General features: G+C 46.3%; 1 protein-coding gene across 6 annotated transcripts in view; it reads right to left on the bottom strand.

Moving 5' to 3' along the window:
* Positions 1–18473, bottom strand: part of WDFY4 (WDFY family member 4) — a 295121-nt gene that overhangs the window by 239386 nt on the left and 37262 nt on the right. For all 6 annotated transcript variants that reach the window (XM_086680248.1, XM_086680247.1, XM_086680245.1 and 3 more), the window contains 6 exons: positions 16639–16828; positions 14959–15116; positions 12612–13064; positions 10208–10312; positions 8399–8589; positions 740–1320 (listed from right to left, as the gene is read on the bottom strand). In XM_086680248.1, the coding sequence (XP_086536374.1) occupies positions 740–1320; positions 8399–8589; positions 10208–10312; positions 12612–13064; positions 14959–15116; positions 16639–16828 (1678 nt within the window). The remainder of the gene's footprint in view (positions 1–739; positions 1321–8398; positions 8590–10207; positions 10313–12611; positions 13065–14958; positions 15117–16638; positions 16829–18473) is intronic.

The following is an 18473-nucleotide window of genomic DNA, read 5'->3' as shown; positions in this document are numbered from 1 at the left end:
ATGTTTTGTCCTTGCTCCCTGGGGAGAACCCAAAAGATAACCAACTACTGCTGTTGTGCTCTTTCATTTGTTTTCCCTGCCCCCCCTAAGGAAGGAGGGGTGTTCTTTGCTCTTCCTTGCTTTAGTGGAAGTCTGTCTTACAGGAATGAAAGTCTGGAGTCATGGAGGAGATGGGCCTGTGAAGTAAGAGGAGATCATCGTCTTTGTTACAGGAAGTGGAAGCAATGTGAAAGACCAGGAAGAACCAGGGATGGGGAAGTACGCTGTGGTCATCCTGTAAGTCAAAGGACCTCCTCCCACACCCTGGCAGTGCAGGGGCAAGGGTGAGGGCAGCGGGTAAGATAAGGCCCCCCAAAGGCTGCCCAGCACACCATGGAGGCCAGGCAGGCACCAAGGCTCCCAGGAGCAGCAGCAAGGATGCCGAAGCAGAAAGTGAGATTATCGGCAGAGTTCTGCCCTCCGTTTCCAAGATCTGGTAAGCCCCCTGGTTCTCGTGCAACTCAAAAGCAGCCTCCAACCATCTGTTGATTGACTCAGATTGGTTTTCTGCCTGCTCCCAAAGGCAGAGGAGACTGGAGCCAAAGTTAACTTGAGTTAAAAAAAAAAAAAAAAAAAAGTCACGTGACGTTTTTGCACACCTAGTTTGCAGTCAAGGCTTGCTACCCACCACCCATGCACAGGATATTTGGAGACAGATACACTGATGACCCGATTACGGAAGTGGGCAGCAAAGCTCTACCTCTCCTCCAGGTCTGGCCACAGCTTGAAGTTGCCTTGGGGGTCACTGCCAGCGTCTTCCTTCTGGGCATGCGGAGCTGGGTCTTGCCCAGCCCTCGGGGGCTCCTTCAGGTCTCTGCGCAGGTGGAGGGTGCCACCGGCCATGCTGTCCAGAAAGCTGAGGATCTGGAGGCAGCTCTGTATCTTGGGTGGGAATGGGCTGGCAGAGGCAAAGGCCGCACTCAGGAAGTCAGCAAATGGCCTGGCCTTTGTGTCTGCCTCCGAGTGCAGAGGGGCTCCCTCTTCCTCCTGCGCCCCGAAACATCCCAGCAAACAGAGGTCCTCGGCCAGCTTCTCAAAAAGCCCGTTCTTCTTGAAGAAGTCACTGTTGACAGGGTCCAGGTGCAATGCTGCAGACAAGGCACAGAGGGTGTGCAGGACCAGGTCCAGGGTCTGGCTGGGGGACACCATCCCCCACGCCTGTAGCGGGGGCTCCTGGAGAGACCCCTCCAGGTCAGAGAGCAGGGACAGGAGTCCATTGAACCCACTGGACACTCTGAAAGCAGCACGGCCTTTGGGGGTGTCCAGGATCCTGAGTAGAGACTGAAACACCAACAGGATAAAAATGAGACAGGAGACAACTTGTTAACGCAGAGCCCTGACACATCCCTGCCAAAGCACTGCACCTGCTCTCGCCTGTTCAAGTGGTAGGAAATGCAAGCTACCTGAGGGTGATTCTGAAACAGGGGGAGGTCTATATTGTTCCTCCTCATTTTAGTTGCCCCTCAGTGCCTGCTTTCAAATGGCGGCTGCTAAAGCCTATGCTGATGTATAAGGTTGGTTTACTGTCCTGGATCTTAACTTCAATGTATCTCCCTCCAGAAAGCTCTCTTTGACCCCTGCCTTATCCTGACCCCAGGCCGAGAGCTCACATAGCCCCCTCTCATTTGTTGAACCCAGTTCTCTTCACACTTTACTGAAGTGACTTGAAAACTGTCTCAGCCCTCCACTAGATTGAAGCTCCGTGAAATCAGGCAACGCACTGCTGTGGAATGTAGCACGCACTTAATAAATATTTGCTGAATGAGTGGAACGAACCACCTCTTATATTGCAAAGGAGACCCACAATGCAATCTCTGTAAAGTAGTTTATTCTTTATCTCCCTCTCTGTGCAAACGTAAGTACCTCTATTAAGTGAAGAAAGAGAATGAGTCTACTTAAAATCTGGTGTGCAAATATGAAGGAATCAAGGTAGAGAAGAGAAGCATTTCATGGAAGGAAACATAAGTATAGTAAATAGAATAGACCACGTGTGGAGTTCAGGCTATGCGTAACATACATTACAGAATCGAACTTCTCCAGATCACTGAGATTTTACTGGACACATTTTTATTTCCTTCTAGCATCAAACATTTATTGAACCCTTACAGTGTGCCCTTCATTGAGTGCAGTGGTGGTGCACACTAGGTAGTTAACAAATGTTTCGAAGGGAAGGAAGGAAAGGAGGATGAAAGGAAGGGAGGAAGGGAGAAATAGAGGGAGGGAGGGAGAAAAGACTGCATTCAAGTAATTCTCATTCTGTGCTAAAGCTTCACACCTGAAAGTGAAGAATGTATGGATGATTTTAGATAAATATTAACAGCCTCTAGCTTTTGGTGTTTTCATATTTATTATTCATAGAAGTTGCTTGGGACTTCATCTGAGACCATCTTGCACATGCTTCCAAGAGAATGACCAATACTTGTGGTTTCATCAGCAGATTTTGGAGGAAGGTATAAATCGTTTTATCCTCTAATGCCCTAGTGACACAAGAAAGGGGATTTTCTGGGCAGGCACAATTTCAAGCCACTTCCAAGATGCTTGAGACAAGGTTCAAAGAAAAAAGTGAAAGGCAACTCCCAATTTAGTGTGTGTGTGTTGGGGGCTGATTCTGTGTCTTAAATGCCTGGTCTAGGGTGACAATATAGAGCATGATGTGCGGAAGTCAATGAACGAAGAGAAAACTGGTAGGTCAGGAAAATAAAAGGAGGGAAGGGACTAAATCTTCAAACTCTCATGGAGAGAAAGTCAAACAAAAACTTAGTGAAGTTTTAAGTAACCATTAAATATGAATTTCATGCACTTTGGGGGAAGAAAGTTAATTTTCCAGCTCTATCTTTAAAATGCTAGTAATCTTAATCCAATGCCATTGATGTGAAACAATATAACATGTATCCCTAACACCCAAATTTTCTTCTCTAATATTATATTCCTCTCCTCTTGGAGAGGAATATAATATTATTATATTATTATATTACTATATTACTATATTATATAGTATATATTACTATATATACTATATATACTGTACCCCGAAACATCCCAGCAAACAGAGGTCCTCGGCCAGCTTCTCAAAAAGCCCATTCTTTTTGAAGAAGATACATGTTATATTGTTTCATATATACTATATTATGTAGTATATATTACTATATTACTATATACTATATTACTGTATTATATATATGGAGAGCCGCCTGAGATGCTCAGTGGGCAGTCAACCCCATTTTGGGAGCAGGAGAACACAAAATGAGCCAGAACTACCTGAATGCACATGGCCAAGGACTCTTTCAAAGAGGAAGACAAAGGAGATGCTTAAAGTCCTCCACTGTCCCATCTATGACATTTCAAGATATTAAAAAAAATAAAAATAAAAATAAAGTTTGTAGTAAGTAGGAGAATCCATGAAAGGCCAGAGTCCATGCTTACATTCAAAATGGACAAAAAATTACAGAAAATAGAAAAAAGCATCCTTACCAATATGGGCCAATTGATCTTTTCCTGGTTATAGGAAAAGGAAATCCACAACTTATAGCGCTTAGCTCAATGATTACCCACCACAGCTCAGGGGAATGACTATGGGGAAACTGAATTGTCATTTTGTTTTTTGAAAGAAATTCAGCACCAGGGCCACCCACTAACAGGGGGTCAAATCAGAGTCATGGGAGAGACATCAGGGAAATAGGCTTTCCAAACTGCCAGAAAGATGGAGGCAAAAACGAAATATTAAGGATGAGGCGGTGACGATGGCTTTCTCTCTTCTCTTGGGTGAAGATATGGCCAAACTACTTCTGAATTTGGCTGAAACCCCAGGAAAAGTTGACTTTGTAGGCAGGTCCTTCAAAGAAGCATGTAGACTGTTAAAGCAGGTTCTCTAGAAGGGTGGTGTTCAGTGAGTGTGAAGCTTATGGTGTAGCAACAGTAAGACTTCTAGAAGGGCAAGGCCTTTCTCTGTATAGACAGCATCAGCACAGCTGCCTGCCCCCACAGCCTACCCATTGGACTCTGAGGCCAAGACAGGCCACACATAGACCTACTACATCTGTGCCGGCCTTGTGTAAGCAACTCACTCCCAACAGAATAGTATTTCTTCCACCAAGTTGGAAACATACTCTAACCTTGAAGTATGTGTGTTGCTACCGGCCTCTTCCCACCGACTGATAACCCACACGAAAGGATGAACACTGGGGTCTTGTACGGCGTGCATTGCTTTGTCTGCGTCTGACCTTATGCCTGGTCATGTGACTCATGCCGTGAAAAATAAATAAACCACCAAGATGGTGGGAAATCTTAAGCTCTAGGATGGTAAGCGATCTAAATTCATGTGAGTGCTTTCAGTGGCTCCTGAAACCACCAAGAGGTTGTTTAAGGTAAATGGATTGGATGAAGCTCTGCTGTTTATCACAAGGGCACATGACAAAACAAATATGAAAAATGGAGAATGATCAAAAAACAAACGAATCAAATTACAGGCAATTGTCTGAGCACTGGATGACCACTGAACTCCCCTCTTATTAAAGAAACTGCGTTCCAATCATCCAATTTGACAACAGACATTGCTCAAAAGGACTCCATCATTCCGAGTATCGAGAGCAGATACCGTTAAAACAGAGCAACCCAATGACGGTCCTTCTTATGATCTGTGTCTCTCAGAGGGTCTGTCCCCTGTAATTCCTACATGGCTCCTTTCTCCTCCTGTTGGGAGGGGGGAGGAGAAAGAAATGGCTGTCCTTAATTGTTGCTTTGTTTGATTTATTAAATTCGGAATCATTATCTAAAATGGGGGTAATCTCATTAGAACTTAGACTGCTCTATTATTTCTTGGGATGGGGTTAATTTCATATTTGCAGAGTCATAAAGTAAAGAGTCCAAAATCCAATTACAGAGGCTTAATTTCATAGCAACTAAAGAGAAACATTTCTATCATAAAGGAAAATAAATACTGCGTTACTTCGGGAAACGATTTGTCAGGAACTGGGGGCCTAGAACGAGGGTCTCCATTACTGTCATTCAACTTTGCATGATAATGCATCACCTAGGCTTGCGAGTCTGCGGAAGGGAGTAAATTTAATCAGCTGAAGTCAAAGTAATCAGGCTGGGGTTGACACATTTCAAGAAAGGTCAGCGTTAAGCACATTTTCTCCTCCTTAACTCAGTTACCATGTCATCGTCTCTGAGTTCGTATTCCTCCGGCTTGAATCTATAAAATGGATGTCTGCTGCAAAGCGCTAACTAGGTTAGGACTAACAGGATTTATTTCACATTCCATTATTTGTTATTCCTCATAATTTTCCATGTGTCACGCTGGAAGACTGGTGAGGTAATGTGATTAAGCACAGAGTTGAACAGCTAAATGTATATTAGCAAATCAATCTGAATTTGTGCATAACCGAATCATGGTCCCACTGGCAGTGGAGAGGAAATTCATTTGCCTACATTATTCTTTAACTCAATTGTCATTTGCCAGAATTAGGTGGTGAAGTCACAAGTGCTTGCGTATTGGTATGGAAGTGCCACTGGATTTTGGAAACCACTGCCCTAAGTTGGGTGTTTCTGGATGAATTTTCTTCTCCAAAGCAACTGGCTGACGGCCTCAGGGAAGGGAAGCGAGGGTCACACGTTGATGTGAATGCATGTCAAAGATGGCAAAGCTTTGGTGGGGGCAGAGGGTACTGCCTTTGAGGTCACCTCACTCCATCACCTCCCCCTCATCCTATGTCTGACTCGCTTTGCGGGCACAGTGCTTTGGGCAAAGTCCACGCTCAACTTAGAAAGAGGGAGATCTGGCCAGAAAGAGCTAATTTTACATCTTTGTTTCTAAAGTTCCAACAGATTCCCAAGATGCGGATTCTAGATTAGACTCCAGAAAACATCAAACATTGGCTAGTCGCTCACGTAACTCGGTGGTGGGCAAGTCGGGAACAACCCCATGTCCCCCCACTATGCATTGGAGCAACAAAGTGTCAATAGCCCACGTCCCGTGAGAGCATTAATAGCTCCACGCATCACCCCCCAACTTCCCAGCAGTGACATGGCACCTGGGAGAAGACAGCACATTGAACACAGGGTATGACTTTGTTAAATAAGCTTATACAGTGTTAATCCCTTGATAGTGTGATTCTGAAATGATATTGAATCTGTAAAACACCATAAAGGCTTCACATCGCTAATTCCAGAAATTCAGTCCTATTACCCAAGGGCTGACGCTCCACTAAGGTGCCTCTGGGCTGCAGAGTAAATAAGATGAACTTTCCACGAGCAAAGCAGAGTACACTTCTCTATAACGGACACAGAAACCCTTGTTCTCTCCAAGCAAAAAGTAAATCCAAAACTTTCCTCTCTGTGGGTCTGTCTGACTCTCAGTGTGAAAATCTCAGAAACAGATGGGGATTCCAATTTTCATCCCCTAGGAAACCAAAGTCCTGACTACTGGGGTCATGGTTTCTGTGTTGCTTATCAGAATAAGGCTCATGTGAATCAGGACGAAGACAGACATGTGAGGAAAAAAATGTAATAAGCAGCACAAAGAAAAGAGGAAGGCTCCTTAGATTTTAAGTCACTTGTCTAAGATTCAAACTCAACTCACAATTTATATTAGACACTTCCTGGACATGTTCCTGCCGGAATGTTAAGACTGGACCACGTGGGGGTGCCTGGGTGGCTCAGTTGGTTAAGCATCCAACTTCAGCTCAGGTCATGATCTTGCAGTTGGTGGGTTTGAGCCCGGCATCGGGCTCTGTGCTGACAGCTCAGAGCCTGGAGTCTGCTTCGAATTTTGTGTCTCCCTCTCTCTCTGCCTCTCCCCCACTTGCATTCTGTCTCTCTCTCTCTCAAAAATAAACATTAAAAAAATTAAAAAAAAAAAAAAGATTGGACCACATGAAGCTAAAGTCCTTCCTAGCTGCAAATTGCCACTAATTCTTGCTATGTCTTTCCCTTAAGCTCCTTCACATGTGCCCCTCACTTCCTTTACCTCACATAATCATGAGACTCTAGGATCTTTCAAAAGACAGTTAACTTTTTGTTTCATAGAAGCCTGGTTTTATTTCATATAAAACTGATTTCTTTGGCTTTATAACTAAATCATTGTTTTGGTTCTTGTCATCTGTGAAATGCATGATAATTATGGTCATAATGTCACTTTTGGATGGGCTTCTCATGATGCTTTGGCCATGCCGAACCCTGCAGGCTCCGGACATGTGACTGATGGTGGGAACACATGTGTCTGATGGTCACATGACATGACTGGCTCTGCAGAGAGATAAGTCGGTAAAAGAAACCGAGCACTGTTCTCTAAGTATTAAAAGGGTTTTGTGCAGAAAGAGTCATGGCTAAGCAAGCCTGACAGTTTAATTCTGGAAGTCAGACCAACTCCATATTTTTTTTTTTTTAATTCACCAGTGATCAAGGTATGTATGTTACTGAGATATGTGTTTTGCATGGGGTTGTGTTGCATACATACGTGAGAGGTCCCCAAGTCAGCCTCCTGGGGGATATTTGCATTTACATCTGGTGGTGATGACATTCATTATCATTCTAATTGTTTTAAGATAATTTGATGATTATTAACAATACTACAAAAACCAAAACCTACACTCATCTTTGTTACCCACAAGTGACACCCTAGTTTCACTCCTCCCCTTTGTGTCCTCTGGGCCCATGCCTCTCCCTGCCTCTTCTTTCCTCTTCCCAGCTCAAACATCCTCCTCTGCAAGCCTTCCTCAACATGCAAGGCAGGATTGAGCTCTCCTACTCCTCTGCCCCCATGGCAGCCTGCACTCAGTACTTTCCAGGTCATTACCACACTGCACTGCCATGACCACTCACTCATCACGAGCCCTAGGCTATGAGCTCCCAGATGGCAAAGGCTATATCTCATTCAACTGTGTGTCCCAGGTTGGTAGAGGGTAGACACTAAATGCTGGTCAAGTAAACAAGGCAGCTGCTTGCCCCCTGTAGTCTGATTCAGACTACACTTCCACAGTTTACAGCGTTGCTGGGAAGACTACATTTCCCGGCACCCCTTGCATCCAAATGAGTTGTACCCAAAGGAAGTCAGACAGAAGTTAACGTGTGCCGGTTCCAGGCCGGCAGAACACTTGTGCAATTCTTTGTCTGCTGGCTGGATTCGATGCCCAGGTTCCCTGAATGGTTATCCCCTCCCATCAGAGATTGGACTATTCATAGGAAAGAAACTCCCCATGTGTGAGGCTACTGAGGACGTGGGATTTCTTTGTTACAGCAGCTAGTACTACCCTACCCGTATGATACCGTGACCAACTGAATGAGTGAACGTGCCTGCACATGTCGATCACCAGCTGCATGTCTGTGGGAAAACCCAGCACAAAGGAAGACTTGACATCACCTGCAGAAGATCCAGTTTCAGCTCCAGCTCCCCTTGAGTGGATGAGCACAAAGCGCCCACAATGATGCTCATGTACTCCTCAGCGTTGATGACGGAGAGCTGCTCCAAGATGCTGAGTGAGGCCTCTCGGTACCACTCAACGTCCAGGAAGATCTTGATGAAGGGCACCATGCCGTGGTCTTTCAGGACAACTGTGGACCAGACAGACAGTATGGGGCTAGAGCAAGGGAGCCTCGGCACCTTAGTTTTAACGACAAGCAAAGCTTTCTCCTGCAACATCCGAGTTTGTTTTGCTCCCTTTATACGTGTCTCCACGTTGTTCCATTAGAAACTCTTTTTTTTTTTTTCAAAACCCATACCCACTGTTAAAACTAGAAGAAAAGAGAGATAGTGGAGCTGAGAATTAAAAAAAAAAAAAAAACTAAACAGATAAATCAAAAAAAGAAACCTTGCCTTTTTATTCTATGAAATTTTTATTTTTGAAATTTTTTTTCAAAAAAACTTTCACTGCACTGGTCTTTTTTAAAAACCTACTACAAACTTTAACTAGACAACACTTCTGTCCGTTACTGCCACTTAATACCCTAAATCCAGGGCCAATGGCAATTCTCTCTCTTCTCTGCCAGAATTCTTACTGCAAACAAACCATAACTGAATCACATGTGGAATAAGAACTAGGAAGTAATTGGATCGTTCAAGTGGCATGATGTAGATTTGAGCAGGTCAACTCTGTGAGACAGGATTTCTCCAAGTATGGGTCAGGTACCCCTACATGGAAATCACCTTGGAAGGCTGTTTAAAAATAGATTTCTGTGCTCTATCTTGACTAGCTACTAATTTAACTCTCTGGGAGTCAGCCTAGGAATATGTTTTTTCTTTTTTTAATTTGAGAGACAGAGACAGAAAGAGACAGAGAGCATGCAAGTTTGAGACAGGGCAAGAGGGGGAGAGAGAGGATCTTAAGCAGGCCCCGCGTTCAGCACAGAGCCCTATGCAGGGCTCAATCCCACAACCTTGGGATCGTAACCTGAGCTGAAATCAAGAGTCACGTGTTCAACTGACTGAGCCATTCAAGTAGCCCTAGGAATATGCATTTTAACCAGCACCTCCAGGGAACCTTTTATAGTCTAACATTAAAGACCCTCTGCATATGAACTAATCATTCACATTTGGTACAGTTGATCTATAAGGGCCTCAGATAAAGACACCCCAAATCACCAAACTCACTGATGTCACTTTGTTAATACACCTACTTCGTAACATAATATTTATGTGTGTATAGTTAATGCACCTATTGAAAACTAAACAAAACAAAAACAAAAACAAAAACAAAAACAAAAACTTGGAAGCCGCATGATCTTAGGAAGCCAAAAATGTTTTAGATGGATGGAGCTACTGAGTCTATCATGGGCTGGAAGCTTATCAAATTAAGTCTCTTAAAAATGATTAGCTTTCTTTACTCATAGCTTTACAATTTGGATTTTTTTTTTAAAGCACGTTAGTTGGTGCAGCAGGATAGGAATAGGTTTTACTTGAAAGAGGAGGAGCATTCTGTGGTCTCATAAATTTAGGCTATCTCTTTAGGATATCTCTATCCCAACCTTAATTAGCAGCCTTAAAAGTAAAAGCCGTCAACCAAGATGTCTACAAATTTACTGACGATCACTGGACATCAACCAGCAAATGGACATTAGCCACAACCTTAGTGCTGGTTATTCCTTGGGTATAACCTTTGAGCACTGACATAAATCACTGGAGAGAGCTGATGTTTACCAAGCAGTGACAAGACAAGGTTAGTACCATCCTTACCTGCATTCCGAACTGAGCCTCTCAGAAGTGTGACTACAGTTCTCAGCATCACACAGGTCAGTTCTCTCTCTGGATCCTGAACACCAAGCGTGGACTCTTTGTTTCCTGGCATATTTAAGAACCAATAAATAAAATCTTCAGTATACATGGTATGATCTCAAATCTCTGGTTTCGTTAGTTTTCCATACTCGTAAGGAAATGAGAACATAATGCTTCTATTATAAATGAGTGTGCATCCTGATTCATAAGATCTAACCCTATAACCCCTTCCTTATACCATGGATCTCCAACTTGAGCACATTAAAATCCGCTGGAGGGCTTATTGAAATCCAGAAGCTGGAATTCTTCCCTAGAGTTTCTAGCATAGGAGGTCTTAGGTGGGGTCCTATAACTTCATTTTTCTTAAGTTCCCAGGTGATGCTGATGGAACTGCTCTGAGGACCACCCTTGAGAACCACCACCCTACATAATGTCTGAAGCCCCACCTCTTTGACTTTCTTTTGGACAGTTTTATACTTTGCCATTCATGCCTGGGAGGAAGGACCTGCCAGCTCACACCTGAGGGTAGACATGGTTGAGAGATTCTGGAGTGGATAAGTGTTTCCGTTAGATCCACGACGGCAAATCGGGCCTGTGTGTTCACTTATGAATCCCCGGTGCCAGAAAAGTGCCTGACACGAGCGGGAAGCTCCATCCATCTTTGGAAATGAATGAATGAATGAATGAATGAATGTACTTTATTAACCAGGAGGCAAGGTATCTAAGAAGAGTAAGAAACATTTAACAACAGAAAACATAAAGTAAGACCGGATACATCAGCTCACAAAAAAGTTCTGGGAATTGTGATAGGTCTGGGGATTGGATTGGAAAGCAAATTCAGTATCAGGCAGCTGAGAAGCAATACACAGGAAGGTAACACGAAAACATTAAACAAAAAGACCGTGCAAAGGGCAGTGGGAAAAAAGCACATAGCAAGATATTCTCCAAGGCCTGGCCCAGAGGCCCAGATGTGTAAAGACAGAAGCTCCTCATCTTCAATCTTGACCCTATTTGCAAATACTCCCAGGGAGATGTGAGTCCTTCCTGGCCTCCCCAAGGTGCCTGTCCATCTCAGTCCTCGATGCAGTAACACAGAAGCTACAGGGTTAAGACTAATGAACATTTTTGAGCACTTGAGCATTTCTTCTCCAGACACAGCAGTGAGACCTTTTCAGTATTTCTTCACTTAATTCTTACTACATCCCTAGGATGTAGATATTTTTGCACCCATTTAACAGAGGAAGAAACAGGCTCAGAGAGGTGAAGTAACTTGTTCAGGATCACTCAGCTCATAAGTAACACCCCCTCCAGGGCTGTCTGGTTCCAGTGCCCACACTCTCTCACTCAGCTTCTTCCCATCACACAGGCCCGGGGAGCAGACAGACTGATGACTTTAGCTTGAGTCTGAAGCCCAGTTCCAAAAGCAGCCGATGGCTAGAAGGCCCTCAGCCCCTCCCAGCCAGTGCAGTAGGAGAAAAGGCCATAAGGTGGGGAGAAGTAAGTGGCTGGACTCAGTGTCCTAATCCCTCCTCCAAACTGAAATCCCAGAGGTGCAGGTGCAAACAGAGTGAGGGAAAGCCAGGAAGAACTGGGAAAGGAGTTTTCATGCCCTGGCTCCTATCTGCAGGTTGATGGAGGTGGGGGTTATGGAGAAACCACACAGACCGGCCCCAGCAGGGCGTGTGCATGGGGGGTGGCTAGGCAGTGAGAGAGCCCGGGCCAGCACTCCCACCTGGATAGAAGGTACCCGGAAGACCCATAGGGGTAGCAGAGGCTGCTGAGGTTGAGAGCCCAAGGTAGGGGTGAAGGGACGTTGCCAAAGAGCCACAGGTGCACAGCCCAGCAGAGCACGCAAAAGCCGGACGAGACTTGGAGAGGGAAGCTGGACAGCACTGTTCACTGCTCTAAGCAGGAGACCATGGGGCCTGACAGCACTGAAAGGAGGCCGTGTACCAGATGAGCCCACACGTACACAGGTCCCTCACCCTCTGCCTGCCGGGGCCCCAGGCCTCCCCAAATTCCCTTGGCTTCCTGGTGTCTCCCCATCTACATACATCTACATAGCAGAGGGTGCAGGAGATATCTCTGCCAGCTGAGAATTCATCAGACCTGACTCAGCCCCATGAGTCTGTTTAAAGTTCCACCCATCCCTCTGGCTTCTTCATGGGGAAGATCAGTCCAGTTATAGCAAACAGAGAGGCCGCCTACCCTTCGAAGCCACATGCCCCAAGGGACCTTCTCCGACCCTCATGTTGCCGGGTGACCTGGGGACGCTCACTTTTTTCTGTTATGTTGATGGGGGGTGGAGTGGCACCCACCGGCCCAGCCTGTTCCCTCCAACCCTCCCGACGCTCTTGGGAGTCACCTGACTTCCTCAGGATCTTGGCCCGCTTCCGCAGCTGGGCCAGCAGCAGACCCAGGAGACCCGAGTCCCGGAAGATGTCGGTGAAAAGCAAGTCCCTGCCGGCTATCCTGAGGACACTCTGCAGGGCCACGAGGGCGCAGGGTGACTCGGGGCTCTCCTTGATCAAGCACTGCACCTTCCGCAGGATTTCATGGGGCACATAATGCAGCTCGAACACCAGGGCCTCCAGCAGCTGGAAGAATTGCTTTTGCACCGGGGCCGGCTTCAGGGGCACAATCTCCACGAACTGCGAGATGGGCTGCAGGGTCCACTCCAGCAGGAAGAAGTTGCGGGCGTTCCAGACCCACATGGTCCTGATGGCTGACAGGACCTTGGTGCAGAGGACAGGGTTGCTGGATTTGTGGAAAACATTCTGTAGGACTTGGAAGGCCTGAAGATTCTTAACGGTCACCCCTGGGGACAAAAGGAGGGTTAACCCTGCAGGTCATTTCTCCTGCCTGTGCCTAGAAATACACGGTGGCATTACCACTGGGAAATACCATTCGGTTTCTATTTTCCAGCAAGGCTGGAACTGCATTGTCCAAGATGCAGTGGCTCACCGAGCAATGGAAATGTGCCCACTCAACTGAAATGGTCCATGCGTGTAAAAATACACACTGGATTTCCAAGATACAGCACAAGGAAAAGAAGGCCAAAATAAATGCCATTAATACTTATTTATATTGACCCATATTGAAATGGCAATATTTTGGATATATTAGGTTAAATAAACTACATTATGAAAAAGAAACTATTTTTTCATATTTTTTTTTTTAAATATGGCTACTAGACCATTAAAAATTATGCAATACGTCTAGCGTTATTGGGCAGGGGTGGGCTGGAGGGTTGGTTTTAATCAGTTAAAAACAAATGATGTTGGGGTGCCTGGGTGGCTCAGTCAGTTAAGCATCTGACTTTGGCACAGGTCATGATCTCAAGACTCGTGAGTTCGAGCCCCGTGTCAGGCTCTGTGCTGACGGCTCAGAGCCTGGAGCCTGCTTCTGATTCTGTGTCTTCCTCTCTCTCTGCCCCTTCCCCACTCACACTCTGTCTCTCTTTCTTTCAAAAATAAATAAATATTAAAAAAATTTTTAGGGGAGGCTGGGTGGCTCAGTCGGTTAAGCGTCTGACTTCGCCTCAGGTCATGATCTTGCGGTCCGTGGGTTCAAGCCCCGCGTCGGACTCTGTGCTGACAGCTCAGAGCCTGGAGCCTGTTTCAGATTCTGTGTCTCCCTCTCTCTCTGCCCCTCCCCCACTCACACTCTGTCTTTCTTTCAAAAGTAAATAAATATTTAAAAATTTTTTAAATAATAAATAATAAATAAATAAATAAAATGTTAAAAATTACTAAGCAAAGTCAGTATCATTTCTAGACACGTAGTTAAATAAAGATATCTCCTGAAGCCATCCCCTCCTTTCACTCCATCAGAGAACCCCTTGCCTCCAACCCTCTCTGCCTCAGCCCCCAGAGATGTTTCTGAAACTCACCTCCGGTCCAGACACTTCACTATGTATCTGCTGGAGTTCTGTCCAGAGGCCCTTCCTGAACTGGCCCTACAGTCTTGCAGCCTTCACACTCTGGTCATTTTCCCAGACCCCAGATGTTCGTGGTCACCATTTCTCTCCCCAGGCAGTAATCTCTGCCTTTAAACTTTCTCCTCTTCCTTCCTATCTAGGCAACTCACTCTTAGCCTTGAATGGGGCCTTCTGTGCACGGTTTCCTGACTAACCCAGACAGACCCGACCCACCTGCCTGGTGTCACCACTGTGCCTGATGCATTGATCAGCCAGTTATGGAGGAGATTCTGGTTCAGTGTATGTGTGAGAGTCTCTACAGAGAAATTTTAGGGAGCAGATACCTGCCTGGTCACATGGGTGCCTCACCTGGGGCAGAATGGCTGCTGCACAGAGTTCATCAATCAATCAATCAGTCAGTCTCAAAGAACTGAGGAAGCCTGACTCTGAGCCTGGGTGGCTGTTTCAGGGCCATCAGCCCTTGTATACAAGCCCATGTTGCAGAATAAGTCATGGCAGAGGCGGGAAGGGAAACCATTACTCCCACCATTACTCAAGAGGGTCTTTGCCTTTGTTAAGCAAAAATTTCCTCTAAATCCCACCAAGACACCTAAAAAATGTCTACAAAGGAGAGATTTTAAATCCATAGGTAATCTCCACAAAGGAGTGACAGAAGCACTGACAGGTGCCAAGTGTTGGTTTCTTCACAAAGAGTCAGGGAAAGACCTGGGTAGCATTTGTCAGGACACAGTGCCAGCCTCTGCCAGGCCCCCAGAAACACAAAATGACCCACCAGAAGCCTCGTGATGGAACTTGAAGCCTTCCAGCTGAGGGTAGGTGATGCTATCAAACACCTTCAGCTCTGACCTCCCGCAGGTCGTCAGCCACACCAGCAGCTCGAGGAGCTCCTCCAGGTGGGGATCCACTTCGCTCGGTGCCAGTGCATCGTACCTGCAGGGACAGACGAGGCCAGCTCCCTGGACTTTGTGGACAGGGCAGCCATGTTTGCTCATGGTGCTCCTCCCAGGGATGCAGAGCTAAACCCACCCCCAAAAGACACATGCACAAGAAGAGCAGGGACGCCCTCAAAATGGGAGATCTGATATTTCAAGTGGGTAAGCAAATGTCTTCGGAAGTAATCCAACTTTATTAGACTTCCTTATGCTTATGTCAAGGTGAGGTATTGTTGCATTTTTAGCTACTTAAGTGTAGATAAGCTACCTTTCTCTTCTTGTGGAGAAGGGTTTCTCTGTCTCTCAAGTCTTACTCGAGCTCTGCCATGTCAAGAGCAAATGTGCTTGCAGTATGATTTCAGGTAAGGCAGGAAAAAAAAAACCAATGAGCTGAGATGGGTCCTTCCTGATACTCCTTGGAGTAGGCTCATTTCCCCCCTCCTGGCGTCTACAAGAAGTCTGGAGAAACCCAACCACCCATTTAACCAAAGAAATGTTCAAGAACTGCTATGACATGGACCTCCATGGGAGCAGTAGCCAGTTGGTCATGGTCCAGACTAATGTAAAACGTGGCAACCCCATAGGAACATTTATTCTTAGTGTCCCTTTGGAGGAAGGCCCTCAAGGTACTGTCATTTAATCACATCTTTTTGGGGCTTCGGTCTTCTCATCCAAGTTACCCCTCTAGACTAGAAATCTGGCTCTTCAGTGAAGTCTGTGAAACACAGTGGTAAGCCACATCCCATGCACGAGAAGGGCTTCTCATATTCATAGAGCGAAGCACAAAGGAATACATGTAGCCCTGCCCTTAACCAGCTTCCCTAAGAGCAATGAAGAAGTTGAAACAATCAAGGAATTTCTTTGATTTCCATCTCTTGGCTCATCCACTCCTTAGACCCAACCTGAATATAATGTGGCAAGGCAGAGCGGAGGAAATTAGTCCTGACCCAGATCAATGGTGTCTTCATTTGGGTTTCCAATAGTCAAGTATTTGAGAGAGAAAAGGTAGTTTATTTGGGAATTGAAGCAAAAAATACCGGGACAGAGGGCCTGAGAGAGGGAGAAGAAGGAAGCCAGTGCAGGAGCATTATAGAGCAAGTACCTTGTTGGACAACTGGAGTTTAATGCTTTGGGGGGCTCTGGGAGGCAGGGTAGAGATATCCCACCCAAGGGACAACTTTCCTGGGTATTTATCCATTAGCTCCGGCCAGTCCTTGGTTGAGGGCTGCTTCTGAGGGTTGCTGCCTCCTCAGCAGTTCAAGCCAGCAGGTGTGCATGTGATAATACCATCCAATGAATTTGGTAAAATTGTTATTGCAATCCCCATCAGTTCTCAAAGGCAGTGGCTCTCAAATCCTGATGCACCTTGAATTACTTTTGCAATAAAAGTCTCTCTGGCCATGCTATATGGAAATCTGTGTTTCAGACGAAGCTTCAAAATCGCTTCCTCCAAAGCAACCCAAATGATACTGAGGACCTAGACGTTGGCAGTTTCTTCCCCACCAGGTACAACCACTTACCGAAGTAGCACTTTGAGGAGAAGAGGGTAGCCCTCCCCATTCTCAAACTCTAGGAACAGAGCCGAAGAGACGGGATAGGAGTCCTTCACAAAGCCCAAGATGAGGCTCACTGACTCGCTCACCTTGGGAGCAGGGAGCGTGTCTGCAAGCTTGGAGAGATTCTGAAGGGAGAGTTTGATGCAATCCATGGCTGCCAGAGGAAAACAACCCTGTTAAGTTTGGAGGCAATAGCTTTTCTGCCACGGTCATTCCCTCCCCACACTCCGTTAAACTATCTATACCAAGATGTAAATGAGAATTAATTCAAAGCCCTTTCCTGCTGGGTCTTGAATCAAGAAGTCTTCCCGCGGGAAGAGTCACCACTAAGAGCCACACTGTGCAGACCCAGATGGAGAGGAGACAAAACAGGAAGAGGAAGGAAGCCTCTTAGCTCTGCTCCTAATTCCCACCATGCAGGAGGGACTGGGTCCATTAGGTAATAGGACACAAGCTGAAAGACCTGAGCGTTGAGAAAGACCTTCTTAAGGAAGCAACACTGGAGACGGGCAGAAATTAGCTTGAAAAAAAGTTCAGGGAAGGATCTATGAATATGTAAGAAGGTGAGAGGCAAAAAGACAGTGGGTTTCAGCTACTAATATGTCCAGGGGGTTGGCATCCAGAAGTGCAGGCCACCGGGGAGGAGGAGGAAGACAGGGCCAGCTCATTTGTGGCCCTGGCCTTGGAACTTGCTGGTTTCCCAGAGCTGTGAGAAGTCAAGGGAAGATCTGAGTCGGAAGAGAGATGTCATTGGATTTGCATTTTGATGGATCACTGTTTTTAGGACTCTTTCACCAGAAGAAGCCTCTTCTGAGTACCAGGAAAGCCATGCCAGTGGATCAGGAAAAGTGTCTATGAGAACTTGAGACAGCACATGCTCTGTCCCTCAGTCGCAAGGCTTCAGACACGCCCCAGAGTCTGCATGACGGGCAAGGCAGCCCTAAGAGCCATGGGCTTGGCAGCTAACTGCCAGGCCAGCCCTTACTCCAGACCTTCTCCTCAGCCTGTACGCCCATGGAAACCACCCAGTCCCCTAAGGGGGTCCTGGGCACAGTGCTCCAGGCAGCAGGCTCCCCACTGAGGTGGGAATTTTCTTTTCTAGTTATTGTCTTGGACAGGCTAACAATAATGACACAGTGAGAGAGCCCTGTCATCAAGACACACAGCTTTTCCTAAGGGGTCTCTGGCTCAAGCCTATGGGGGGTACCCGGGCTGCTGAGCCTCTTAGGACCAGCTCAGCTCAGGGTCATTGCCACTGGGCCCTGGCCTCACTGGGAGCCCTGAATCCCTAAACTGGGGCTGACTTTTGGTCCTGGGCTCAGTTACAAGAGGGTTGTGGGCTTGCTGAACCTGCTCAGCTGTCACCAGGTGATGCCGTCTGTTATGGGACACCCCAGAAAGAAGGCAGATCACAGGGCAAGGGGTTGCTATTCCCATTTTACAGATAAAAGAACTGAGGCACACAGGCACGTATGTGCCCGAGGTCACTCCACCATGAGAACAGGTGGACAGAGCTGGAGTCCACACCCCAGCTTCTGGCTCCAGTATCTATGGCCTTAACCCCTGCATATGCTGCCCAGAGCAGAGCCAAAAGGAGATCGGGCATCTCCAGGCTTAGGATGTTTGTCTCCTCCTGTTTGTGAGCTGGGGACCTAGGCAAGTTCTTGCACTTCTCTCAGTCTCCGTTTTTCCCCATCACAAAATGGCATTAATGTCCATCTCAAAGAGACCGAGGAGATGATATACAAATTATCTGCTGTGTGTCTGTTTGAAAGTAAATGAGTTCCCCTTTCCTTCCC

This window comes from Puma concolor, chromosome D2 (assembly GCF_028749965.1).
Source record: "Puma concolor isolate L17-30 chromosome D2, mPumCon1.1.hap2, whole genome shotgun sequence".
Classification (NCBI taxonomy): domain Eukaryota; kingdom Metazoa; phylum Chordata; class Mammalia; order Carnivora; family Felidae; genus Puma; species Puma concolor.
Note: the sequence above shows the minus strand (reverse complement) of the source record. Positions and strands in the feature narration are given on the sequence as shown.